The sequence below is a fragment of the Pan paniscus genome, chromosome 6 (genome assembly GCF_029289425.2).
Source record: "Pan paniscus chromosome 6, NHGRI_mPanPan1-v2.0_pri, whole genome shotgun sequence".
NCBI classification, from domain to species: Eukaryota; Metazoa; Chordata; class Mammalia; order Primates; family Hominidae; genus Pan; species Pan paniscus.
The window spans coordinates 6,440,837-6,466,081 of NC_073255.2; the positions used below are offsets into that span (position 1 = coordinate 6,440,837).

General features: G+C 59.7%; 1 protein-coding gene and 1 long non-coding RNA gene across 4 annotated transcripts in view; one reads left to right on the forward strand and one right to left on the reverse strand.

Annotated features, from left to right (window-relative positions):
• INTS1 (integrator complex subunit 1) overlaps nucleotides 1-13,760 on the reverse strand; it is a 34,227-nt gene extending 20,467 nt beyond the window's left edge. Inside the window, exons 1-16 of one of the 2 annotated variants that reach the window (XM_055115655.1) lie at nucleotides 13,644-13,760; nucleotides 13,224-13,322; nucleotides 12,231-12,521; nucleotides 9,470-9,666; nucleotides 9,184-9,321; nucleotides 8,773-8,932; nucleotides 8,556-8,661; nucleotides 8,276-8,462; nucleotides 7,989-8,134; nucleotides 7,727-7,868; nucleotides 6,450-6,626; nucleotides 5,529-5,637; nucleotides 4,806-4,926; nucleotides 4,227-4,304; nucleotides 3,168-3,325; nucleotides 2,421-2,517 (exon numbers count right to left, since the gene is read on the reverse strand). In XM_055115655.1, coding sequence (XP_054971630.1) covers nucleotides 2,421-2,517; nucleotides 3,168-3,325; nucleotides 4,227-4,304; nucleotides 4,806-4,926; nucleotides 5,529-5,637; nucleotides 6,450-6,626; nucleotides 7,727-7,868; nucleotides 7,989-8,134; nucleotides 8,276-8,462; nucleotides 8,556-8,661; nucleotides 8,773-8,932; nucleotides 9,184-9,321; nucleotides 9,470-9,666; nucleotides 12,231-12,521; nucleotides 13,224-13,281 — 2,165 coding nt within the window. In that variant the 5' untranslated portion in view covers nucleotides 13,282-13,322; nucleotides 13,644-13,760. The remainder of the gene's footprint in view (nucleotides 1-2,420; nucleotides 2,518-3,167; nucleotides 3,326-4,226; nucleotides 4,305-4,805; nucleotides 4,927-5,528; nucleotides 5,638-6,449; nucleotides 6,627-7,726; nucleotides 7,869-7,988; nucleotides 8,135-8,275; nucleotides 8,463-8,555; nucleotides 8,662-8,772; nucleotides 8,933-9,183; nucleotides 9,322-9,469; nucleotides 9,667-12,230; nucleotides 12,522-13,223; nucleotides 13,323-13,643) is intronic. The other variant, XM_055115656.1, reaches the window with a different exon arrangement.
• Nucleotides 13,761-17,713, forward strand: LOC117980862 (uncharacterized). 2 transcript variants are annotated; one of them, XR_004672333.3, is made up of 2 exons: nucleotides 13,761-14,009; nucleotides 16,687-17,713. It is a non-coding gene; the product is annotated as an uncharacterized LOC117980862 (long non-coding RNA). The 2 variants fall into 2 exon arrangements; XR_008626140.1 differs by having other exon boundaries at nucleotides 13,873-14,009; nucleotides 15,120-17,713.
• The last annotated feature ends 7,532 nt before the right edge of the window (nucleotides 17,714-25,245 follow it).

Consider the following 25,245-nt stretch of genomic DNA (forward strand, 5'->3'; position numbering starts at 1 on the left):
CCGGATAAACGGGAACCCCTGAAAGGGTGTCAGCTCTGGATAAAGGGAAATCCTCCCACGTGCACGGATCGCAGGGCGTGGCCTCACTGACATGGTGGCACTCCCCAGACTGATCCATGGATTCCACACTGTCTCCCTCGAAATCCCAGTCATCTGTTTTGCAGAAACTGACACGCTCACCCTGAAATTCACGTGGAAATGAAAGGACCTAAAACAGCCAAAACAATCCTGGGAAAGAACAAAGTTGGAAAACGCACTTCCCAATTGTAAAACTCAGCCCTTATAGAGGATGGACACATAGACGGACAGAACGGACGTGCAGACGGACAGAATGGAGCTGTCGAGAGGTCAACCCTCTCACCTACATGCAACAAGAGTCCAGAGGTCAACCCTCAAACTTAGGCACAACAGGCCGACAGGGCGCCAAGGCGGCCCAAGGCGCAGGAACGGCCCTCTCAACAACAGTGCTGCGACAACCAGAACCAACCAACAGAATGAAGCGGGGCCCCACCAAACACCACACACCAAGTGGATGACAGACTCCGGAGACTGATCACCAAACTATAACATTCCTGGGAGAAAATGGGAGGAGGGCTTCGGGAGCGTGGGGCAGCCCCAGCGTCCTAGGTACAACGTCAAAGCACACACAGCAGCAGCAGCAGCACGAAGATGATCGGGCCTCCCCAAAGGCGAGCTCTGTGCTGCCCACGTGGGTCCACAGGACGGAAGTGAGGTCCAGGAACAACCCACATGGGTGCGACTTCCAACACGAAGCCAAGAGAACCTCACCAGGGAAAGACAGGCTTTCCACAGCGGTGCCCGGACAGCTGGACGGCCACACACAGAGGAATGAAGCCGGACCCCTGCCTCACACCATAAAAACTATGTCACAGTGGCTCAAAGACCTGAAAGTAAGAGCTGGGACTATAAAACCCTTGACAGAAAACACAGAATTAAATCTCCACGACCCTGGACTAGGCGATAGTTTCTTAGACATGACACAAAAGCACAGAAACCAAAGAAAAATAGATAAAATTGGATTTGCTCAAAATTCAAAACTTCTGGCCAGGCGGAGTGTGGCTCATCACACCTGTAACCCCAACACTTTAGGAGGTCAAGGCAGGAGGACTTCTTGAGCCCAGAGGTTTGAAAACAGCCTGGGCAATAAAGTGAGGCCCCATCTCTGCAAACACTAAAATTAGCTGGGCATGGTGGCACGTGCCTATAGTCCCAGCTACACAGGAGGCCAAGGCGGGAGGACCGCTTGAGCCAGGGAGGTTGAGGCTGCAGTGAACCGTTGATTGTGCCACCGCACTCCAGCCTAGGTGACAGACAGAGCAAGACTCCGTTCCCCACAAAAAACGGAAAATGCAAACCGAAACAAACGTGAGATATCGTCTCACCCCAGCAGGATGTCTCTGCTGAGAAACATGGGCCATGAGTGCAGGTGAGGATGGAGACCGGGAACCCTCACGCAGCGCTGGCGGGGACGCGAGTGGGAACTCAAGGTGGGGCAGCCGACGGGGAGGGTCTGACAGAGCCTCAGTTAAACACGTGGCCCAGCAACCCCACTCCTAGCCACCTGCTCAAGAGAACCGAAGACACGGCCACACAGATTTGTCCACACACGCTCACAGCAGCACCGTCCGTCAGCAGGGGAGCGGAAGCAGCAGACATGATCTCTGTCCACACAGTGGGGTGCCCTCAGCCACGAGGAGGACTTTGATACTGCCTCATGCTCCAGCACAGGCGACCCCGGAAAGAGCATGCCCGGGGAAGGAGGCTGGTCACAAGATCATGCACTGTAGGATGCCATTTACAGAAAACACCCAAAAGGGCCACTCTACAGAGGTGACAGCAGGTGAGCAGCTGCGTGGTCTGTGCTGGGAGGAATGAGGAGTGACAGCCGGTGGGAATGGGGTTCTCTTGGGGGAACCAAAGAAGGTTCTACAATTAAATTATAATGAAGGTTGTACAACCTGTGAACATTCTGAAAACATGGAATTGCACACTTTAGATAACACGTACATGAATTCTCTCTCGATAAAGCCATGAAATGTAGAGCATAAACTCATTGTTGTGTAAAAAATAACGCATACACGTTAAACACAGGAGAAAAAGGTATGACTGAGCTGGAGACACGGGGGAAGACAACGGGGAAACAGCCCACTCGAACCCAGGTAACGGTTGGACTCGGGCCGAGCCAGTCAAGGCCCGTAGTGGCCCCACTGGTCTCTGGGAACAGGCCATGAGCAGGCCCGTGGGGAGTGGGGCACGGGCTTACCCGGGTGGGAGTGGGGAGCGGGGCACGGGCTTACCCGGGTGGGAGTGGGGAGCAGGGCGTGGGCTTACCCGGGCGGGAGTGGGGAGCGGGGCGCGGGCTTACCCGGGCGGGAGTGGGGAGCAGGGCGTGGGCTTACCCCGGTGGGAGCTGGATGTTTTCAGGGTGATGGTAGGTGCACAGGTTCAGAACGGCGTCGATCAGCTGGGTCCTCCCCACCTTCAGCACCTCCACATCTAAGACCAAGAGCCACACATGGGTTCTGGGGCTGCTCACAGACCATCAGGCACAGGCAGCGAGGGAACCGGCCCTGCTCGGGCCGCGTCGGGGTGGGGTGGGGGATGCCGCAGGGTGGGGCACAGGCCTGAGCAGGAGAGCTGGGGGAAGCTTGGTTTCTCACTGGGAAACAGGGCACTTTGCTCTCGGGGACACCTGGGCTGGGTCTAGAGAGCAGGCAGGGCTGCCAAGAGAGGGTAGGGAGGTGAGGACGGGGGCGTGGCCGGCAGGGTGGGGACCCGCAAGCCCTCAGGGCAGAGCCACGGACGAGGCGCGAGCTGGATTTATAATCATTCTACCTATCGCCTAAAGGAGGTGACAGACAGCAAATCTGGCCGTGGCCAAATCACACCGAGAATGTGCCAATTCCAAAAAATGTGCAAATTCCAAAGAACGGGGCAGTGACTGCACCATTGCCAAATACACGCACGCTTCTGAATTCCCAATGGGCAGATGTGGAGAAGGCAGGTCCCCGAGCCTCCCGGGGACCCAGGACCCAGCTGAAGCGCAGCTTTGTGGAGCACCCCAGAGGTGCGTTCCAGAGCCGGGGTTTCTGCAGGGACGAGGGGAGCAGACCCAGCACAGGTGCCATCCCCTGCAGAAGCCATACCATCCGCCTGCACAGCAGCAGCCCGCTTCACCAGGTGGTCGGCAAGCTCCATGGCGTCCGCGGGCCCGAGCGGGAGCTCCCGGGACAGCCCGATGACCAGGATGCGCATCAGCGTGTCCTCCAGGATGGGCACCTCGGAGCACAGACGCAGGAAGAAGCTGCGGGGCGGGGGAGGCGTGACTCAGTGTGGGCTGCCCACACCTGCCAGACCTGAGGGGCCGAGGACAGGCCAGCCTCTCCCTCAGAGCCCACGGGCTGGCGGCAGAGGGCTGCTGCTGCTTCCCACGAGCCTATCCCCTCCAACCTGAGCCTCCCTTTGCAGGACAGGAGCCCTGGCTCTAAGTCTCGCCTGGACAGGGGGAGAAGGGGAGGCTACCCCCACCCCAAGGCCTTTGGGGCTACACACAGAGTCACTGGTTCCTACAACCACCACACAGAGGCTCTGCCACCCCAGAGGCCTCTAGATGGTTCTTGCCCTCAAGGAGCTGGGGGCCAGGAGGCAGAGATAACCCCTACACCTCCAAAGCCTGACCGGAAGGCCGCAGTGAAGGTGAGCAGAGCGCCCAGGGCACGAGGTGGGGGCAGGGTGAACCGGCAGGAGCCCCAGGCGGGGCTGGAGGGGAGTGTAGACCAAGAACCCACGGGGTCACCCACGGGGCTTGAAGGGGGACAGAGCTGTGAGGCCAGCCGGCTGGGGAAGGACAGTGTGCGGCTGTCTGGACAGAAGCAGGGGCAGACGGTGCATCTGAGACTGGTGAAGGGCGGCGTGCCCGTGGACGCCCTGGAAGCAACTGGAAGGCGGGGGTCCGGGGGAGGCTGCGGCTGGGGCTTGGAGTCACGTGGACGCAGGCAGCAGCTGAATCCCTACAGTGGCGCTGGGACGCCAGCGTGGGAGTGGGAGAAGGGTGGCGCCCGGGATTGTGGAGGAGGAGCAGGACGGTGCTGTGACCATGGGAACAGCCGCCCAACTCCCACTGGCCCTTCCTGCCGCAGCCGGCCCGGCACCCCGCAGCCCCGCCCGGCCCGGCACACAGGAGTCCCAGGCGGCAGCGCACTCACTTGCGGTCGCTCTCGGGTGGCCAGTTGTCCCACTTGTAGTAGGTCTCCGGCTGCTCTGTGAACAGCACCTTGTGCAGGCTGGGCAGGCAGAGAAGAGCCCTCAGTCATGATGTGGGTGCTCAGGGACCAGCCCCATTAGTTCCAGGGAAGGGACCCCGCTCCCAGGGGCCCCAGCGCTCAGAGGCCGGGCTGCCTGGTGCCCAAGCTCAGCACCTCCTCACAGCACCACCAAAGAACCCAGGGACCACTCACGGGGCTGCCAGGCTGGACAGCAGCGGAACGGGGCTGCCGGGCTGGACAGTGGCCGAGCGCCCTTCACAAAATCGCTGCAGAGAAATGCAGCCCCAGCCTGGCAGCCCCACCCCAACCAAGGCAGAGGCTCCACGGGAGGCTCCAATGCACAGGGTGAACTGCCTGGAGCCTAACGGCTGCTGCTGTCCGCAGAGAGGGGACAGACTCCCGTGTGGGGGCCTGGCTTGTCCCGGCTCAGTGGGGTTTGGGGCAGGGGTTGTGCGGGGCCCCGGCTTGTCCCGGCTCAGTGGGGTGTGGGACAGGGGCTGTGCAGGGCCCCAGCCGCACCAGTGCACGTAGTCCTTAGGGGCGAGCTTGCTGATGGAGGGGACCACAGTGTGGAGCCACCAGACGGCATCCCGCTGGATGGCGGCAATCTGGTTCTGGAATGAGCGGAGCACTTCCAGGTCTGAAACAGACACGCAGCTTAGTGGCCCATCCGAGCCGTGGGCTATGAGGGGCTAAGGCACCCCTGGGGGTCCAACTCAATGCTGGCACTTGGGAGGGGGTAACTCGGGGCACCCCCAGCTTCTGGACGATTCCCAGCTGGAATAACACCCTGGGAGGCATGGAGTGACCCTGACGCGTGCGTGGGTGACTGGAATCCTCCTGTTGCCAGTGACTCGCTTCGGTCAATGGCTTAGAGGGCTTCTGCGGCCCAGCCTTCCTGTGAACCCATGATCAAACACCCGGACTGCCCCAAACACCACCTCCCCTCCCCACTCCCGCCCGCGGCTGGGGCCACCATGCCTGCAATGCCCCCATGCTGGGCCAGAACTGGAGCACACAAAGGACGCTCATGGGAACAGGGTCTGAGTCTGCAGCTGGGGTGAGACCCGGATGGACAGGAACGGGGACGGCAGCTTCCAGGCTCCATGTCCCCGAGTGGCCGTGCTGTGGGACCGCTCCTGCCGGGCGCTCAGGGGACAGTGCAGCCTCGGAGAGCCGCCAGCCACCAGCCTGGACCCGAGACCCCCACCAAGGAGGGCCAGGCCACCCCCACATCCTTACTCCTCTTTTCTCCTTTGTCCCAGGCGATGCCGGCCTCCTTCACCTGCGCTGTGATGCCCAGCATCATGGACACGGCCAGGACGTCGGTGATGTGCACCACGAAGCGCTCCTGCAGGTGCAGCACGGGGTCTGTATCCAGAAGGGACACCCGGGAGCCCCACTCCACACCCACGTGGGCGCGGCACGGGGTCCGTATCCAGAAGGGACACCCGGGAGCCCCACTCCACGCCCACGTGGGCGCGGCACGGGGTCCGTATCCAGAAGGGACACCCGGGAGCCTCACTCCACAAACACGTGGGCGCAGCACCCACACACTTGCACATGCGCACACATACACACACACAAGCAGGGATCCAGAGAGAGAGCCCAGGACCAGTTGGGAGAGGGGCCTGACAGGAGGGGCACCAGGGCCGGTGGCCCACAAGGTCCTAGTCTGGCCACAGGAGGGAGGTTCAGTCAACAGAGATCCACAAAGCCCCGTCCGCAAAACAGGCCATCCCGGCAGGCTGGCTGCGAGTTGGCTGCAGGGACCTGGCATCTCTGCGATCCACCCTCACTGTGCCTTCCAGCGCCAGCTCCCTCCGCAGCCCTCGAACAGTCTCCAACCCAGCCAGGCAGCCCGCAGCCCCACCCTGCCTCCCTGCTCCTGTGCTCCCCTTGCTCCCGGCAGCAATCCATCCCATCCAGCCCAGGGGCTGCCAGTTCCCCTGTGCTTGGTCAGCCCCTCATAGGTCCTCACACAGGACAGAGCCTATGCTATCCTCTGGGACGCGTCACCGCAAACAGCCTCACTCATCCCTGTACCCACGCTCAGCCAGAGCATCCGAAGGGGTGGAATGTGCATGGGACCCAGGACGAGGGGGACGGCGGCGCGTGGAACCCGCAGTGAGGGAAAGGCGCCCCAGCGGTGGGGGCTGGCACCTTGAACTCCATCTCCAGGTACTGCGGCTCCTTGCGCTCCTGCATGAGCCCCAGGCAGAAGGCCTGGAAGTGGATCTCGTGCTTGGTCTGCTTGATGATCTCCCGCAGCAGGGCCCGCGAGGCCCGCAGGTAGTCGTCCTTGTTGGTCAGCAGGTCCTGGAACACCATGGCCAGGAACTGGGGCAGAGAGAGGCCGCGTGGGAGGCTGCCCGACAGTGCTGTCCCTGTCACGGGCCCCTTCCCGCAGCACCAACAGGTATGGCGCCCGAGGGCACTGCAGTGGGTCTCAGACAGCGCGGGCGCGGGGTGGCGGGCTCCTTGCTCTACTGGCTGCCAGCCCTTGGCGAGCAGGGACCACATCTGATTCCCCTCTCTGAGAACCAGCAGGTGGGGAGTCGGTCCTCGTGAAATGAGGAGAAGGATTAATTAACGGACGCTGGGGGTGTGGGACACCAGGTGGCAGAGCCATAGAAGCGCGTGTGCCATCTCAGCCCACCCGTGCACCACGGGCTGAACAGAAACCAAAGGCCACCACCCAAGATCTGAAAGGATCTGAAAGGATTCACTCCTGTCTCAAAATGCGGAGCCGCGAAGACTGAACGCAGAGCTGAGAGCGGCTGTGCCTCCCTCGTGTTTCACACGCCACAGAGCCCACCGGGAGGCCTAACGTGCTGGTGGCGATGGGAGCATCTCCCCAGCCCGCTTCAAAGGAGACACGGAAATCCAAGGGTCCTACAGCCAGGGCTACAGGGACCCCTGCTTAACCGAGGGACCCAATGCACAGGAGGCGGGTCTGGGCCAGGCACAGGGCCTCATGCCCGTCATCCCAGCACTTTGGGAGGCTGAGGCAGAAGAATCGCTTGAGCCCAGGAGTTTGAGGCCAGCCTGGGCCACATAATAAGACCCGGTCTCTACAAAAAATTTTAAAAACAATCTTACTATTCAAAGGCAGGAATGAGCTTGAAAAATAAAAATAGAAAGCAGCAGGTCTGGGTCTTAGCTCAGAAACCTGGGTGGCTTTTAAGACTCAATGTGGCTCCCTCCTAAATGGACAGAGTGTCAGTTTCTGAGAAAGACGCTGGGCGCTGTGGCTGCACCCACTCTAGAAACGGCTCAACCTCATGCCCACGTGAGTTTCAAAAGCTCCTTCCCAAGACCGAGGAGCATTCTCCCACGAAGCACTGACAATCCACCGGCTTCCCCAGATGCCACGTGCCCCTCCAGCCCAGAGCCCCATATGCTGGCGTGGAGGGCAAGGCCAGGGACCCTGGGCCTACCTTGGGCGCCAGCTCCGAGCTGTGCTGCAGTGCGGTATAGAGGACCTGCATGTTGTTCGGGTTCCGGGCGCTGGAGAGCTCATTGAAGATCACCAGCTTGATGGTGGTGCCCAGGTTGTCCTTGTGCGCGCTCAGCAGCTCCCTGGGTGTGGGAGCCAGGGGAGGTGAGGGTACAGGCCCTGTCCCCACTCCGCCCGCACCCCCGCTCCGCCCACACCCCCGCTCCACCCGCACCCCCGCTCTGCCCCAGCTCGCCACGCACCTGATGCACAGCATGAAGTGGTTGAGGAGGACCTTGGGCTTGAGGCGGATCTTGATCAGGTGTGAGATGACGTCCATGTCTTCGGAACCGTGCGTGTTGCAGTTCATGCAGACGGACATCAGCAGGTCCTGGGCGGGCCGGGTCAGCTGCGGGGCCGAGGAGGGAGCAGTGGGCTCATGGCCACCCCGGCAGGAAGGCCACGCCGTGGGGCCACACAGAGCCTGCCCCCACCCCCTACCCCGCCCGGGCGCCCCTGCCCTGCCCACCCCCCTGGGGCGCCCCCGCACCTTGGGGTTCTGCAGCCACATCTCCAGCTTCTGCACCGCCAGCAGCCGCACCTCCTTGTAGCCGCAGGTGGAGGTGAGGAGCCGCAGGAGGTTCCTGGAGACGTTGTCGATGGGCTGGCGCCGGTTCAGCTGGTCCCGCAGCATGTCCAGGACATACTCCTCCACACTCTCCGCGAGCTCTTCGTACCTAGGCCAGAGGAGGGAGCGAGGAGGGAGGAAGGTGGCCCCGAGGCGCCCGCCCCCGCCGCCCCCAACTGGGACCGGGCGGGCACGCAGCTACCTGGGCATGAGCTGGCCCTCCTGCTCGGGGCTCAGCTTCTCCTCCGCGATCAGCAACTCCGTCTGGCTGTCTTCCTCCTCCGTGAGGGAGGGGTGTGGGCTGCTCCCTGCAAACCAAGGAGAGGGCTCCATGCAGCGCCTCCCACCCGCCCGTCCTCCCACCCCTCCCCTGCCCTGGGACTGGACACCCGCCCTCTCTGGCTGGCCGTGTGTCTCACCCGCACCCAGGTCGCCCGCAACGCGGCCCGCCTCCCCCTGCAGCAGCACGCTCCTGGGGGGCATTCTAGTGTTGAAGGCCGTCTGGATGTTGTCCACAAACGTCTTACAGTGAGGGCTGTCCACCCAGATCCGCTCCCCCAGGGAGTCCTCGATGTACACCTGTGTGGCAGCCACACCCTCAGCCCCGAGCCCAGCCGGGCAGCAGCCAGGTTGGGGAACGCCTGCCTGCTGCCCGGGGACTGGGTGCCCAGGTGGCCCTCTCCAGCTTCTGGGTGCAGCAGGGACCGTGCCATCACCACCAGGGCTGTCAGACACAGCCCTCTGGAGAGAACACACTTCTGCTTTTCTCTCGCCCCTGCCCCACCCCGTAGCACTCTGCCATCTTCACCGTCCCAGGAGAGACCACTCACCTTGACAAAGATCTCGGGCCAGTTCTCGTCCTCCTCGTAGGCGGCCATGAGGAGGTTACAGGCCAGCACGGACACCAGGCTGTTCCCCTTGGCCTTGAAGTTGATGGAGGCGTCCCGCCGCAGGAGGCTACACAGAGCCTGCCAGGGAGGGCGCATGTCACGTGGGAGCCTCGCTGGCCCCAGAGGCAAAGCTGGGGTGGGCCGGGAGGGACACTTAAGGGGGAGGTGAGGAGGGGAGCCGAGGGCCCCAGCGCTGCTCGCCTCCCGCCAGGGGCCCGGCTCGAACCTCAATGACGCCCTCGGTGGCGAAGATGTTGGGCTTGATCTTGGCCAGGTACATGAGGCTCAGGTAGAGGGTGCTGTCGGGCTTGGCGCGGGTGACCTTCAGCTGCTTCACGGCCCCGCACAGCACGCCCTCGATCCTGTCGTCGTTGCCCTCCAGCTCGGCCGCCTCGATCTCGTCCAGCAGCACTGTGGGCAGCACTGGCCGGGGCAGGCGGTACGGTCAGAACGGGGCCAGGGCAGGGTCGCCCCAAAGCCTCGGGACACCAGGAAGACCCCGAGGAACCCAGAGCTCTCAGGGTCGGCCCTGCCAGGGACCAGAGATCCACCCTCAGGAAAGTTCCCACAGGGTACAAGCACCCCACCAGATGGTCCCCTCAACACAACAGGCTGCCCCACAGGCCTCAGCACTAGCCCACCAGCCACTCCAGTCCTGGCTCCGCTGTGTCCCACATGACTACCCCAAAGGCTACAGACATTTCCCAGCAAGCCAGGCCACCTGCAGCTTTACTTTCCACTGAATCGTGGCTCCGTCTGGCGGCTTCTTTCTCACTGTGGACCGCAGCACAGTAGCCCTCTCTCCGCACCCACCCCAGCTCCAGTCTCCAGCATGCCCTTCTTCCCACTTTTCCTCCCTCTTTCCATGGGTGCTCGGCTCACAACCTTCCTCCAGACGAGTGCCTGACCCTCCCACATCCTCCGAGGAGCACCAGGGCCAGCACACACCTTTCCTATCGTCGTGTTTGCCACTGTTGGATCGGAGGTTTTCTCATTTTCATTCGGATTCTTCTCTGTCCCAACAGTTTTTTAGGACTGTGTTTTTAAATATCCACACACGGCCAGGTGCAGTGGCTAGCGCCTATAATCCCACCACTTTGGGAGGCTGAGGCAGGTGGATCACCTGAGGTCAGGAAATCGAGACCAGCCTGGCCAATACAGTGAAGCCCTGTCTCTACTAAAAATACACAAATTAGCCGGGCGTGGTGGTGCATGCCTGTAATCCCAGCTGCTTGGGAGGCTAAGGCAGGAGAATCATTTGAACCCGGGAGGCGGAGGCTGAAGTGAGCCGAGATCGTGCCACTGCATTCCAGCCTGGGGAACACAGCGAGACTCCGTCTCAAAAAAAAATAAATAATAAATAAATAATAAATATATACATATCCACACACATGTGGACACAGGCATTGTGATCCACCTTAACTGCATCCGGGACAGAGACTTGGAAGAAATTTCCTGATGCCGAGACAAGCTGGGGGACAAGTGGGCTGCTGGCACAGAGGGACAGCTTGGGACATTTACCACAAATGGCTGGATGCAGCCATCTCTCTGTTTCGCTGAGAATAACACTGTAAAGTGATCTACCACTCAGAATATGCTTTTCATAACCACATCTCCTTTCATCTTCAAAATCTCCTTTCTACAGGAGGTGGTGCTAAAAATAAATAAAGCACCGAGCAGCCGGCGGCCAAGAACCCGGGCCAGGGTGGGGCCTGTGGTCTCCATCTTCAATCCCCACCGGCACCAGCTGCCCAGGGACACGCCTCGTGGGAGGTCTGAGGCTCGACCTCCTAAAGCAGTGCCCCAGCTGTGCCATCCTGGGCCATTTGCCCCCAGGGCTCCCTGATGCCAACTGAGTCCAGCACAAACACTGCCCACAGCGCCCAGCCTCAGCTCTCACGAGCGTGTGCTGCCCAGGCCAGGCCTCCATTCCCTGGGCACAGTCCATTCTCTGCTTGGCATCTCCCTTTCCTGCCTGCCCCGGTTTCATCGCCTGTGCTTCCAGGCCCGAGCCCATACTGCAACTCCCTGCCAGGCCTCCTCCCTTCCAGGGCCGTCGGGGACTCACTCACAGGCTTGCACTGCAGCAGCCTGGTCCCTCCCTGAGGGCAAGGCCACAGCCCACAAGTCCCCTGGGTCCTGTCTGGCACAAAACTCAGTAACCAGAGGCGGCGCGGCTTGAACCTCACTACCAAAGTCATCAGGACACTTGTTCTTTTTGACTCCTACAAAGAAATTACCCAGAAGAGATGCTCCCATAGAAACAAAACACTGCAGACCACGAGGCTTGCTGGGGCTGGTGCGATAGCTGCCAGAGCGACTCCCAGAGAGTCACGGAGCCTTGAGAAATGGTCGTTGGGAAAATGGCGCAGAGGGGCAGGGGCGACTCTAGGCACACAGTTAAAGGCATTTCTGCGAGAACGGGACGGTGGTGAAGCTTATATTCCCCGTTGATGTCTTTACTGTTCTGCTGCTTTTGAACTGAAAACAGGGAGGGGATCAGCTCTTCTCTGTTGGTAACCAGGAGGGAAGGAGGAACCAAGTACACATCACCTCCTCTCAGGCTGACAGAGGAACGCACCAGGACCCACAGCCTTGATCGCCTCCGCTCAGGTTGAGAGAGGAACGCACCAGGATGGGCAACCTTGAGAACAGACACCTGGGGTGTCGTCACGCCCGGTTTACCCCCAGGGCTCAGACAGTGCCCGTCATAAAGGGGGCGTCCAACAGACACATGAGACAGACAACTTAATAAAGGAGTGACCCGGTTCTCAAAGGGCAGCCACTGGCAGTGCAGGACGCAGATGCACACACAGGAAAAGGGCATCTACGTGAGAAGCACTTCCAAGAACAAGCCACAAACATCCGCTCTCCCAGAGGACCTCGGCCATACGGGCAGCACTAGGCCTGGAGGGGGCCTTCCCTGAACACCTGATGGACGGCATGAGCTGAGGGGTGTTCTCGGGGGACGTCCACAGACTCATTACCTTCAATTGGCACCACAGATGGCTCTTTAATCGACGGAGAAATGGCTCGTTTTTCTGCCACTGCAGCCTCAGCCAGGCGCCCCAGGGCACTCAGAGGGGGTGTGGAGGAGAGTTTGGGGCGTTTGGTGAGACCAGTGAGGGCCGAGGCACTGGACAACGCAGCCGCTGCATCCCGCTTGCGCTCAGAAGGCAGGCCGGAAGGGGCTGGTTTCAGCAGGGTGGACGCCGTTTTCGATTCGTTGGCCTGACCCTTTGAGCCCAGAGCAATGAAGTCTCCCGGGGGAGGGTGCCCTGCAGAGAAAGGAGAGAGAAAACCGGGCACGTTCGCAACACCCAAGGTGGAAAAAGACGGACTCCAACCTCCTGTTATGTCAGAGGGGATTAAACAAGAGTCAGAGGAGGCAAGGAAGAAGCCAGAGCTCACTCAGCAGCCTACAGCAGAGCTGGGACCAGCAGGATACGCACAGGTGATGGTGGACAGTCACGTAGCGCTAACCACAAACCAGGCCATCTCTGGTCTATCCAAATTAGTGTGCTTAGTACCCCCCGCCCCGAGTTTCCGCAATAGGTGCTATTACTCTAACTTTACAAGGGAGAAAGGGACACAGACAGGTTAAGCGATGTGCCCAGCGTCACACAGCAGGCGAGTGGCAAAGTCCGGAGGATCTGAGCCGACAGTTTAGCCGCAGACCCCGTGCTACGCTACACTGTGCTGCCTCCTGCCTCCTGGCTGGGGAGACCCTTCCACTACTGTCGGCCGCCTTGCAGCTCAGCCTGAAACGAGATCACCGGGGTCCCGAAGGAAGTCGCCACTGTCCCAAGCCTCCCAGGGACTCTCAGAGCCACTGAGGACCGAGAGCAGTGTTTCCAGACCGAATTCCTGGAAACAGCCGCGGCTGCGGAACAACCAAGCCCAACGCAGGATCCGCGGCAGCTGAGATCCCCAAAGACCCCCAAAGACCCCCGGGCTGCAGAGCGGGGAGGGAGACGCACCTGAGGGTTTGGCCGCGGCGCTGGGCCGGCGCACCGTGGTGGGCTTGGCCCGGTTCATCCTGCCCCGTCCCTCGCGGCTCCCGGCGGCTGCGGCGTCACCTGCGGAGGAGCCAGCGTGCGGTCATTCATTCACTCATTCGCTCGTTCGCTCGCTCATTCGCTCCCTTACCGCACGGGGCTTGGGCCTGGGACCCGGGGACAGTGGTCCCGCGCCCGCCCGGCGGGGCGATGCTGCAGGAGCTGCAGGGACCCCGCCTCCCAGCTGCCCGGGAGCGGCTCAGTCGGGCGGCAGCAGGCGACGCGGACGTCGGGCTGGAGGCGGCAGAACCAGGAGGGACGGCCCAGAGGCCGGGAGCGGTAGCCGGGAGAACCAGGCGCTCGCCCGGTAATGAGGAAGCGCCCAGGCCGCGGCTCACTTACCTCTGGCCCATCGCGACCGGAGCGCCGCTGCCGCCACCCGGCCACCCCGGAATCGGAAACCGATCTCGCCGCCCTCCAGGACCCGACTTCCGGAGCAACCGGAAGGAAAACAGTGCGGCGGGAAGCGGGCCCAGAGGGAGGCGCGAGAGGCCCGCGGCACCGGCCTGGTGCCTGCAGCGCCCCATGGCGGCGGGAGGCGGGCTGGCCGGCGCCGCGCGCCTGTGGTCCGGTCCAGGTGGGTCGGCGGCGCGGGGCAGGCGCTGGCCTCTCCATTCACAGGTGGTGCTGGCGTTGCGAAGGGACACACTCCAGGACGCACGGCGGGGAGGAGTGGCGTCAGGGATCCGCGGATGCGTCAAGTGGCAGGTTCTGCACGTCCCGGGGGGCGGGGGCGGCCGGGGCGCAGGCACCAGCGAGGGGGCGCAGCCCGGGGGGCCCCCGGGGAGAGACCCTGTCACTAATAATAATAGTAATAATAATAATAATAATAATAGCTTTATTGAGATAGAACTCGTGTTCCACAAAGTTCACCCTTTTCTTTTTTTGACACGGAGTCTCGCTCTGTCGCCCAGGCTGGAGTGCAGTGGCGCGATCTCGGCTTATTGCAACCTCCACCTCCCAGGTTCAAGCGATTCTCCTGCCTCAGTCTCCCGAGTAGCTGGGATTACAGGCGCCCGCCACCATGTCTGGCTAATTTTTTTGTGTTTTTAGTAGAGACGGGGTTTCACCATGTTGGCCAGGCTGGTCTCGAACTCCTAACCTCAGGTGGTCCGCCCGCCTTGGCCTCCCAAAGTGCTGGAATTACTGCGCCCGCCCCGCCCCCACGCCTTTTTTTTTTTTTTTTAATGGAAACACTGATGGGAACAAAACTCAAAAGACACAAAAGATCATACAGTTGCCAGGTGTGATGCTCATGCCTGTAATCTCAGCACTTTGGGAGACCAAGGCAGGAGGATCGGTTGAGTTCGAGACCAGCCTGAGCAACATAGCAAGACCCCCATCTCTACAAAAAAATAAAAATTAGCTGGGCATGGTGGCATGAACCTCTAATCCCAGCCCTTTGGGAGGCCAAAGTGGGAGTCTGAGACCAGCCTGGGCAACATAGTGAGACCCTATCTCTACAAACAAAAATCAAGAATAAATTAGCCAGGCATGGTGGTGCATGCCTATGGTCCCAGCTACTCAGGAGGCTGAGGTAGGAGGATCTCTTCAGCCTGGGAGGTCAAGGCTGCAGTAAGCTATGATGGTGCCACTACACTGCAGCCGGCGACAGAGCAAGACCCTGTCTAAAAAAAAATAAAAATAAAAGGTGGGGGAATCATCCAGTCAAAGGGTCGAAGGTCTCCCCCGACCCCTGAGCAGCTGGTCCCCTCCCCTGGAGTCAGCCTGTGTTCTGATTTGTGCCTGTGTTCCCGGCTTTTCCGTGTGCGTTCAGGCAGCCACCCGTGTGCCTCCCTCTGCCTTGTCACCCTGCAGGTAGCGCACGGCTCCTCTTTTCTGCACCTGGCTTTTGCCACTTAACCACATCTTGGAGATCTGTTCCCAGCAGGGCACTGACTCGAACGCTGCCCCGCCACCGAGGGAGTCCTGAGCACCGCCTGCCCGGTGTGTCCCATCTCCTCATCCAGGGACGGCAAGGCAGAGCTGGTCTCCCTGTGCCCCTGAAGTTGGGTGTGGCCATTTGACTGTGGCCTCAGTGAGGCTCATGGCCCCAGGCTGCAGCCTGAGAACTGCTGTGTGACCCGCCACGGTCTCTTTCCACTCCTGTGGGCATCAGCTGGGTCCCCGGAGGACCCCAAGGGCTCCAGGGCCCTGCACCCTGCGCTGTGTGGGCAGTGAGTCCGGAAGGAGACGTCCGTGGTGCCCATGGGAGGAGAGGCCGGTCAGGCGCGGATCCCTGCCGGACGCCAGGCGGGGGCTGTGCGGCTTCGTCCCTCTACCATTTCTCAATCTGTCCCTCAGGGTAACTCTCTAAGGGGAGGGGAGATCCGATGGGGTAATGCTTCCTCCTCCTGTCACCTGAATGGGAGCACCCTGCACGGAGCTTCCTCTGCCCCGCCACCTGCCTCTCCTCATCCTCTGACCAGCATCACCGCGCCTGCATGCGGGGCCTGTGCCTTCGGCAAATGCCCTCACCCGGGCCCAGGCCAGAACCTCAGGGTCGACCTTGAGAACAACCACCTCCTCCTCCTCCCCCTCCCCCTCCTCCCCTTCCTTCTTGTCCCCCTCCTCCCGCTCCCCCTCCCCTCCTCCTTCCCTTCCCCTCCCCTCCTCCCCCTCCCCCTCCTCTCCTCCTCCCCTCCTCCCCCTACCCATCCTCCCCCTCCCCCTCCCCCTCGTTCCCCTTCTTCTCCTCCTCCCCCTCCTCCTCCTCCTCCTGTCAACCTTGACCACCTCTTCCCCCTTCTCTGTCCTCCTGCTCCTTGTCTTCCTCGTTCTCTAAAAGCTCAGGAGTCAACCTTGACCACCTCCTCCTCCCTCTTCTCTTTCTCCTCCTTCTCCTTCCCCTCTTCCTCTTCCTCCCCCTCCTCTACCTCTTTGCCTTCCTCCTCCCTCTCCCCACCTCTTTTTGAAAACAGCTTTTTTGAGTTATGACTGACGTCTGATAAACTGCAGGTGTGTAAAGGGTGTAAAGGGTGCACACTGATGCGTGTTGACATTCACACGTACCTGTGGCCCCATCCCCCATCCCTTTCAACCCTGTAACGAACATTCCCAAACCACCCCTGCCTTGTCCCCAGGCCGCCAGGGCGCCACTTTCTGTCCCTGGAGAGGCGCTGTTTGCTCTTCTGGAGTCTGTGTGAATGAAAGCACACAGTGCACGCTCCCTGGCCGGCTGCTCGGCGTCATTATTCTTTTTTTTTTTTGAGATGGAATCTCATTCTGTCACCCAGGCTGGAGTGCAGTGGCGCGATCTCCGTTCACTGCAACCTCCGCCTCCTGGGTTCACGCCATTCTCCTGCCTCAGCCTCCCGAGTAGCTGGGACTACAGGCGCTGGCCACCACGCCCGGCTAATTTTTTTTTTGTTTGTATTTTTAGTAGAGGCGGGATTTCACCGTGTTAGCCACAATGGTCTTGATCTCCTGACCTCGTGATCCTCCGGCCTCGGCTTCCCAAAGTGCTGGGATTACAGGCGTGAGCCACCGCGCCCGGCCTGGCATCATTATTCTGAGACTTACCCCAGCGTTGCAGGCACCGGTGGCTTCTGTCAGCTGCTGAGTGGCACCCGCCGGATGGATTCCAGATTCCAAGGATGGCTTCTCCACTGATGGCCCGGGCAGGACCGCAGGCGTTCCGTCATCCTGGGGGGTGTGCAGGGTCTGCCCTGTGCTCTTCATCGGCGTCTCCCTGATGAGTAATGATGAGCGTTTTCTCATCTTTTTTTGTCATCCGTGTATCTGCATTATTGGTGTCTGTTCAAATTGTTTGCTCACTTTTTGAAAATATTTTTTATGGCCGGGCGCGATGGCTCACGCCTGTAATCCCAGCACTTTGGGAAGCCGAGGCGGGTGGATCACCTGAGGTCAGGAGTTCAAGACCAGCCTGCCCAACATGGTGGAACCCGGTCTCTACAAAAATACAAAAATTAGCCGGGCATGGTAGCAGACACCTGTAATCCAGCTACTTGGGAGGCTGAGGCAGGAGAATCACTTGAACCTGGGAGGCGGAGGTTGCAGTGAACCAAGATCATGCCATTGCCCTCCAGCCTGGGCGACAAGAGTGAGACTCTGTCTCAAAAAAAAAAAAAATTATTAGAAATTTAATTTTTAGGCCGGGTGCCGTGGCTTTTAATCCCAGCACTTTGGGAGGCTGAGGCAGGCGGATTACCTGAGATCAGGAGTTTGAGACCAGCTTGGCCAACATAGTAAACCCCATGTCTACTAAAAATACAAAAATTAGTCGGGCGTGGTGGCGGGTGCCTTTAGTCCCAGCTACTTGGGAGGCTGAGGCAGGAGAATCACTTGAACCCAGGAGGTGGAGGTGGCAGTGAGCCAAGATCGTACCACTGCAATCCAGTCTGGCCAACAGAGCGAGATTCCATCTCAAAAAAAAACAAAAAAAACAAAAAGATATAATCAAATGTTCCTCCCCTGCTCAGAATTCTCCAAAGACTCTGCTTATCACCCGAACAGTAAAATAAACACCTGTGGTTGTTTCCCACAGCAGCTCTTACAAAGCACCACAGACTCGGTGGCTTAAAGCCACAGAAATGTCCTCTCTTGCAGTTCTGGAGCCCAGAAGTCTGAAGTCAAAGTGTGGGCAGGGCTGACTCCCTCCGAGGGCTCTAGGGGAGGACCCTGCCTACCTCGACCAGCTCCTGGGGACTCCAGGAGTCCTCGGCTCGTGGCCACATCCCTCCAGCCTCTGCCTCTGTCTCCATGTGGCCGTCTTCTCTCTGTGTCTCTGTGCCTCGTGAGGACACCTGTTAAGGGATTTAGGGCCCACCCAGATTCAGGATGATCTCATCTCAAGATCTTTACCTTCATTAGGCCTGTGCGGTGGCTCACGCCTGTCATCCCAGCACTTGGGGAGGTTGAGGCGGGCGGATTGCCTGAGGTCAGGAGTTCGAGACCAGCCTGGCCAACATGGCGAAACCTTGCCTTTACTAAAAATAGAAAAAAATTATCCAGGGCCGGGCGCAGTGGCTCACACCTGTAATCCCAGCACTTTGGGAGGCTGAGGCGGGCGGATCACGAGGTCAGGAGATCGAGACCATCCTGGATAACACAGTGAAACCCCATCTCTACTAAAAATGCAAAAAAATAGCCGGGCGTGGTGGCAGGCGCCTGTAGTCCCAGCTACTCCGGGGGCTGAGGCAGGAGAATGGCGTGAACCCGGGAGGCGGAGTTTGCAGTGAGCCGAGATCACGCCACTGCACTCCAGCCTGGGCGACAGAGCGAGACTCCGTCTCAAAAAAAAAAAAAAAAAAATTATCCAGGCCTGTTGGCAAGCACCTGTAATCCCAGCTACTCAGGAGGCTGAGGCACGAGAATCACTTGAACCTGAGAGATGGAGGCTGCAGTGAGCCAAGATCACACCATTGCACTCCAGCCTAGGCGACAGAGCAAGACTCCATCTCAAAAAAAATAAAATAAAAAAATAAGTTTATACCTGCAAAGACCTTGTTTGCAAATAAGCTCCCATCCTGTGGCTCCGGTGGACGTGGGCTATGGGGCCACTGTTCGCCCCGTCCCAGCCCCACGCTGAGGACTGCCGGGTCCTGCAGGGTCTACGTCTCCGTCTCACCTCCCCCGATGCCGCCCCACCCCGCACCTCAGCCTTCTCACTGTTTCCGGAAGGTGCCTGCCTTTCCATGCGCTGTTTCCTGTGCCCAGAAACCCCCCAGCTGGTCCTGGGACTCCCTGTCCACCCCATTCTGGTCTTTGCTCGAGTGGCCTCCTTCTCTGGTCAGTCACTGATGCCCCAGTCCCCTGCACCTGGATGTCACCTTCATGTCTTTTTTTTTTTTTTTTTTTTTTTTGAGATGGAGTCTCACTCTGCCACCCAGGCTGGAGTGCAGTGGTTCAATCTCAGACCACTGCAACCTCCACCTCTGGGGTTCAAGCGATTCTCCTGCCTCAGCCTCCCAAGTAGCTGGGATTACAGGCACCTACCACCACGCCTGGCTATTTTTTTTTTTTTTTCTGTGAGTCTTGCTCTGTCACCCAGGCTGGAGTGCAGTGGCGTGATCTCTGCCCATTGCAACCTCCACCTCCTGGGTTCAAGCAATTCTGCCTCAGCCCCCATCAGGAGCTGGGATTGCAGGCGCCTGCCACCATGCCCAGCTAATTTTTGTATTTTTAGTAGACATGGGGTTTCACCATGCTGGCCAGGCTGGTCTCAAACCCCTGACCTCAGGTGATCTGCCTGCCTCGGCCTCCCAAAGTGCTGGGATTACAGGCGTGAGCCACCACGTTCAGCCACACCCGGCTAATTTTTATATTTTTAGTAGAGATGGGGTTTTGCCATGTTGGCCAGGCTGGTCTTGAACTCTTGACCTCAGGTGATCCACCCACCTCGACCTCCCAAAGTGCTGGGATTATAGGCATGAGCCACCGCGCCTGGCCCTTCCTTCGTGTCTTTTAAAAAAATGTTTTAGAAACGGGGTCTTGCTCTGTTACCCAGCTGGAATGCAGTGGTGTGATCATGGTTTACTGCAGCCTCAAATTCCTGGGCTCAAGCGATCCTCCTGCCTCAGCCTCCCAAGTAGCTGGGACCACAGGTGCACGCCCACCCCTGGCTGGTCTTTTCCCTGCCTTCCTGCCTGACAGAGCCACCAGCAGAGCCTGGTCTGCCCAGTCCCCTGCTGGGTCCAGGGTGGCTCACCATGTTCAGTGAGAGCCCATGGACAGGTAAGTGATAACTGTGAATTCTCTGGGGGGAGGAAGCCAGTGCTAAAAGCCTAGGCTGTTAGGAGAGCTGGGCCTCAGCCTGGAGGGACGCCGTCGGGCAGGCAAGCCCAAGCCTCTGACTCCCACCATCCCGGGGTCCTCTTTGCTGTGACCCCAGAGTGCAGTGAGTACCAAAGGTGACCCTGTCCTAGCAGGACCCAACCTCGTGACCTGATCGGTGTGGCAGGTTTGGGCTCCAGGGCACCACTGCGGCCCCCCAAGACCCACCAGCACCAGGGGCTGGGGGCGGCTGGCAGGGTGGGGGCAGGGGGAGCAGAGGCCCGGGTCGGGCCCGAGGGGAGACGGGCGCGGTGGGCAGCCTGCAGCTGCGTGTGGTTTAACTGCCTCGTGCCAGGAAGCAGCTGCCGCTCTCTGTGCAGCCTGGGCCTAGACCGGGGGCTCCAACCTCCCTTCCTGTACCAAGCGTACCCAGCGCAGACCAGGCCTGGCCTTCCCGTTACACACAGGGGCCTTTGTGGGGAACCTGCGGCTCTTCTCAAGTGACCCCCATCCTGGGGGCCCAGCCCCGGCTCCTCCCTGAACCTCCCTGAAGCCTTCGTTCCCCATCCACCCCCAGGCTAGCCCCTGCTAGGAACCTGGGCGCCCACTTTCTCTACCACCCCCTGGCTGGAACCCCAACCTTGTATGGGGCTCCCATAGGGTGCAGCCCCAAAGACAGACCCACGTCCAGAATTCCAGGTATCCCAAGGACCGGTCAGGCCACTGGCCACTACACTGAGACTCGGGACAGCTGGCCATCCTGGTGAGAGCTCAGCCTTCACTGGCCACCGCACTGAGACTCAGGATGGCTGGTTTCCTCGGGGAGAGCTCAGACCTCGCTGGGCACCACATTGAAACTCAGGACGGCTGGTCTACTGGGGAGAGCTTGGACCTCGCTGACCACTGTGCCGTGACTCAGGGTACCTGGTCTACTGGGAAAGAGCTCAGACCCTTTGGCTTCAAAGAGCAGGGGCCAATCCCGGTTCCACCCCCAGGCTGCACAGGAGAGAGGTGAACCGACAAAGAGAATCGGGAGCCGTGAGGAAGGGGAAGGACTCTGGGAGGCCCATACCCCCAACATGTCTCCTGTGACCTGCTTCGGATCTCAGGCCCTCCCCACTTCTCTCCTCCCGCAGTGGAAACCGCCCCTGCTGGGTCTGCCCGCCCAGTCCTCTGGGCCCACCCCTCAAACCTCCGGCTTCCATTGCCCCTTCCCCAGATTGTGCACTCACGGCCCCTTCTTTGTGGGCTCCCTCCCAGGGCCCCTCAGGCCAGCTCCAGGGTCTCCTATAACACAAACATGCCCCTCTCTGCCTCAGTTTCCTTCCCGGGTCCAAGCCCGGGAACAGGCGTGTACCACCGTGCCTGGCTAATCTTTGTATTTTTTGGTAGAGTCAACGTCTCACTGTGTTGCCCAGGCTGGTCTTGAACTCCTGGGCTTAAGCGATCCACCTGCCTTGGCCTCCCAAAGTGCTGGGATTACAGGAGTGAGCCACCGCACCCAGCCCAAGTGCTATTTCTGTTTTTTGGAGACAGGGTCTCACCCTGTCGCCCAGGCTGGAGTGCGGTGGTGCAATCTCGGCTCACCGCAACCTCTGCCTCCTGGGTTTAAACGATTCTCCCACCTCAACCTCCCGAGTAGCTGGGACTACAGGCGCGCACCACCACGCCCGGCTAATTTTTGTGATTTTAGTAGAGGTGGGGTTTCACCATATTGGCCAGGCTGGTCTCAAACTCCTGGCCTCAAGTGGTTCACCAGCCTCGGCCTCCCAAAGTGCTGAGATTACAGGCGTGAGCCACCACGCCTGGCCTCATTCTTTACAGGGAAACTGGGGAGGAGGGAGGGATGGGGCAGGAAGAAGCCAGGCTAAGGGGTGCTTCTGTTGAAGCCTCCACCTGACCAGGAACTCTCTCCTGCCTGAGGCTGGGGGCTGCCCTGGGAGCATGCATCAGGCACTGGCAGGGTGGTGCCCCCCAGCCCAGGCTGTTCTGTGGAGAAGAGGCAGCCGGGGACTGTTCACCGTCGCGGGCTGCAGCTGCTGGGCCCGTGCGCCACCTGCACGGGGAAGCCACACGCCCACAGTATCCGCTGTAGGCACCTTTTTTTTTTTTTTTTTACATTTTGCAAGTGAGGAAATTTAGAGAACTATGGGGAACGGCTCTGCCCCACACCCAGGATGGGGTCTGGGCTCCAGGGCCTCGGGCCATGTGGCACAAAAGGCCCGGGGAGATTTATCTGGTGTTGAGTTCTGGCGGCCGGCTCACTGGCCGTGTGGTGTTGGGCAGGTTTCCTCTCTGGGCCTCAGTTCCCCCACCTGGAAAATGGATGCGGCAGACGTCCCGCTCTCCTGGGCTGCTGAGGGGCCTCAGTGGGAAGCGGCCCTGACCCTGGTCCAGGACCCGGGCACACGGCTGGGCAGGCGGCTGCCACGGTCACTGGAAGTGGGCACTCAGGGCCAGGGATTGAGAGATTCCGCGTTCCTCTGAATGACAAGTGGCCACAGGGTGCCTAGGGGGCTGGCCATCTCCCAACCACCCTGCCCACTAAATTTAGAAACTGCCTCATGCACACTGGAAGCTCCTCAGCGCGGTGACGAGTGTCAAAGCCGTGAGTCAGCAGTTATGAGGGCGTCGATGCCCGTGGGGCAGCTCGGAGCCCATCAACGCACCAGTGGAGGTTTTGTTCTCTGCTAAACAACAATCTTATATGGAGGTTTTGCGCTGGATTCTGCCAAGAAGGTGCCCTGCAGCAGGACCCCCTGGCAGCTCAGGAGGTCGCAGGTGGCCCCTCGTGGGCTGGTGCCCAGCCGGACTGGCGCCCTGGTGGCCCGGGCCTGAAGCAGCCCTTTTGGGGCTGATATTCAAGAACCCACCGGGCAGCGAGCCTCCTAACCTATGCAGACCCCCGCCAGCAAGCAGAAGCTCCGGGGGAGTTGAGTGGGGGGGCAGCTTCTGGCTGGAGACTAGGAAGTGCTTTCCAACAATTGTCTGAAAATAGAACGGCCGGCTCACGAGGAAATGAGTCCCCATCACGGGGAGCGGGAGGCGGGAGCAGGAAGACTGTGGCGCAGGGAGGGGGCCCGTGGCCTCTGACCCCGAGAGACCTGAGTCCTTCCGTTCCTCACCCCTGACATCCCAGACATCCAGGAAAACGCGGCCTAGAAAGCCGCCCTGGGATCATGAGGTCAGGAGATCAAGACCATCCTAGCCAACATGGTGAAACCTCGTCTCTACTAAAACACAAAATAAAATTTAAAAATTAGCTGGGCGTGGTGGCGCGCACCTGTAGTCCTAGCTACGCCGGAGGCAGGGGAATTGCTTGAACCCAGAAGGCGGAGGTTGCAGTGAGCTGAAATCACGCCATTGTACTCCAGCCTGGGCGACAGAGTGAGACTCCGTCTCAAAAAAAAAAAAAAAGAAAGAAAGAAGGCTGCCCTGGGCTGCAGGTGCCTGCTCTCAAATTCACTGCCAGGAGGAAAGGTGGGTGCTGGTGACAGGACTGCCTCCCAGGCTGGATGTGCTTGGCAAAGAACTGGCCGGGCAGGGAGGCACTGTGGTCCCATCTGGAACCTGTGCTCTTCTCAGCAGGGCACCCCTTCTATAAGCCTCAGTTTCTCTTTCTGTTCAGTGAGAGGCAAGCTGCTCTGATGTCCCGGGATTCCACAGCCCCCACTCTGAAGACCCTCACGCGGAGCTCCCACCCCTCCAGGATCCAGGCTTGCCGCTGCGTTTGGCCAGGCCCATGGCGGAGTTCAGGCTGCCGACCTATGGGCTCTGGGGGCGGAAATAAACGCACTCAGCCTTTTTCTAACTGTGGTTTAGAAAAGTTTTCTGGCTGTGGTTTCCCCATCTTCAAAAAGTCATGAATGCCAGGCACAGGGGCTCACATCTGTCATCCCAGCACTTTGGGAGGCCGAGGCAGGAGGATCCCTTGAGCCCAGGAGTTTGAGACCAGCCTGGGCAACATGGCAAAACCCCATCTCTGCCAATAATAATAATAATAGTAATACAAAAATTAGCTGGGTGTGGTGGTGTGCACCTCTAGTCTCCGCTACTAGGGGGGCTGAGGTGGGCGGATTACTTAAGCCCGGAAGGTCGAGGCTGCAGTGAGTTGAGGTTGCGCCACTGCACTCCAGTCTGGGCAACAGAGTGAGATCCTGTCTCCAAAAGAGAAGGAAAAGAAAGAAAAATCATGACGATGCAGAATATTCTTGTCAATCATGAAGTGCAGAGCAGATTGAAGCTGGGTGCCCTTGGCGTGTGGGGAGGGGCCAGGAACCCCTGCTGGGCTCAGCGACACAGAACCCCCTGGGTTCTGGGGAATGCAGTTTGAGAACCAGTGCAGTGGTGGGAAGGAACTGAGGAGCAGGGACTGGCACAGGCCCAGCCAGCTTCTCACCCACATTCCAACTGTCTCCCTGGAGAGGCTGAGGCCCTGGAGGGGCATTTAGTTGTTTTTTGTTGTTTTTTTTCTTAATATAAATTTTTTTTTTGAGGTGGAGTCTTGCTCTTATCGCCCAGGCTGGAGTGTGGTGATGCTCGGCTCACTGCAACCTCTGCCTCCCAGGTTCAAGCGTTTCTCCTGCCTCAGCCTTCCAAGTAGCTGGGATTACAGGCACACGCCACCACGCCCAGCTAATTTTTGCATTTTTAGTAGAGACGGGGGTTTCACCATGATGGCCAGGCTGGTCTCGAACTCCTGACCTCAAGTGATCTGCCCGCCTCGGCCTCCCAAAGTGTGGGGATTACAGGCGTAAGCCGGCCTAGGCTCTTTGTTTGTTTGTCTTTGTGGTGATAGACACTTCCGGGGGCACCTTGTGACTGGTGAGCAATGGTGGAGAGGAGGGCAGAGGTCAAGGGCGTGGGCTGGGAGATCTGAAGGTCAGAGCCAGCATACAGTGGGGCTGTGTGGGGAGGCTCCCTTCTGCGGTGCAGAGCGCTTCTCCTGGAGGGCATAGACCGAGAACCTGAGCTCCAGCCCCTCTGCCCCTGCCTCCTCCCCTCTCCCTTCCTAGGCTGGGGGGAGCGAGGTGGGCAGGCACCTGAGCTAGGACCTTATGCTGCTGGCCCCGTCCAGGGCAGTCCTGATTTTTTATCTTGTGTCCCACTGTCCCCATAAACCATCAAAATCTCCCCGACACTGCTGGGTATTGTACAGGGGATTGTTCACATTTTCTGCAATAAGCCGACACATTATGTTGGAAAGGAG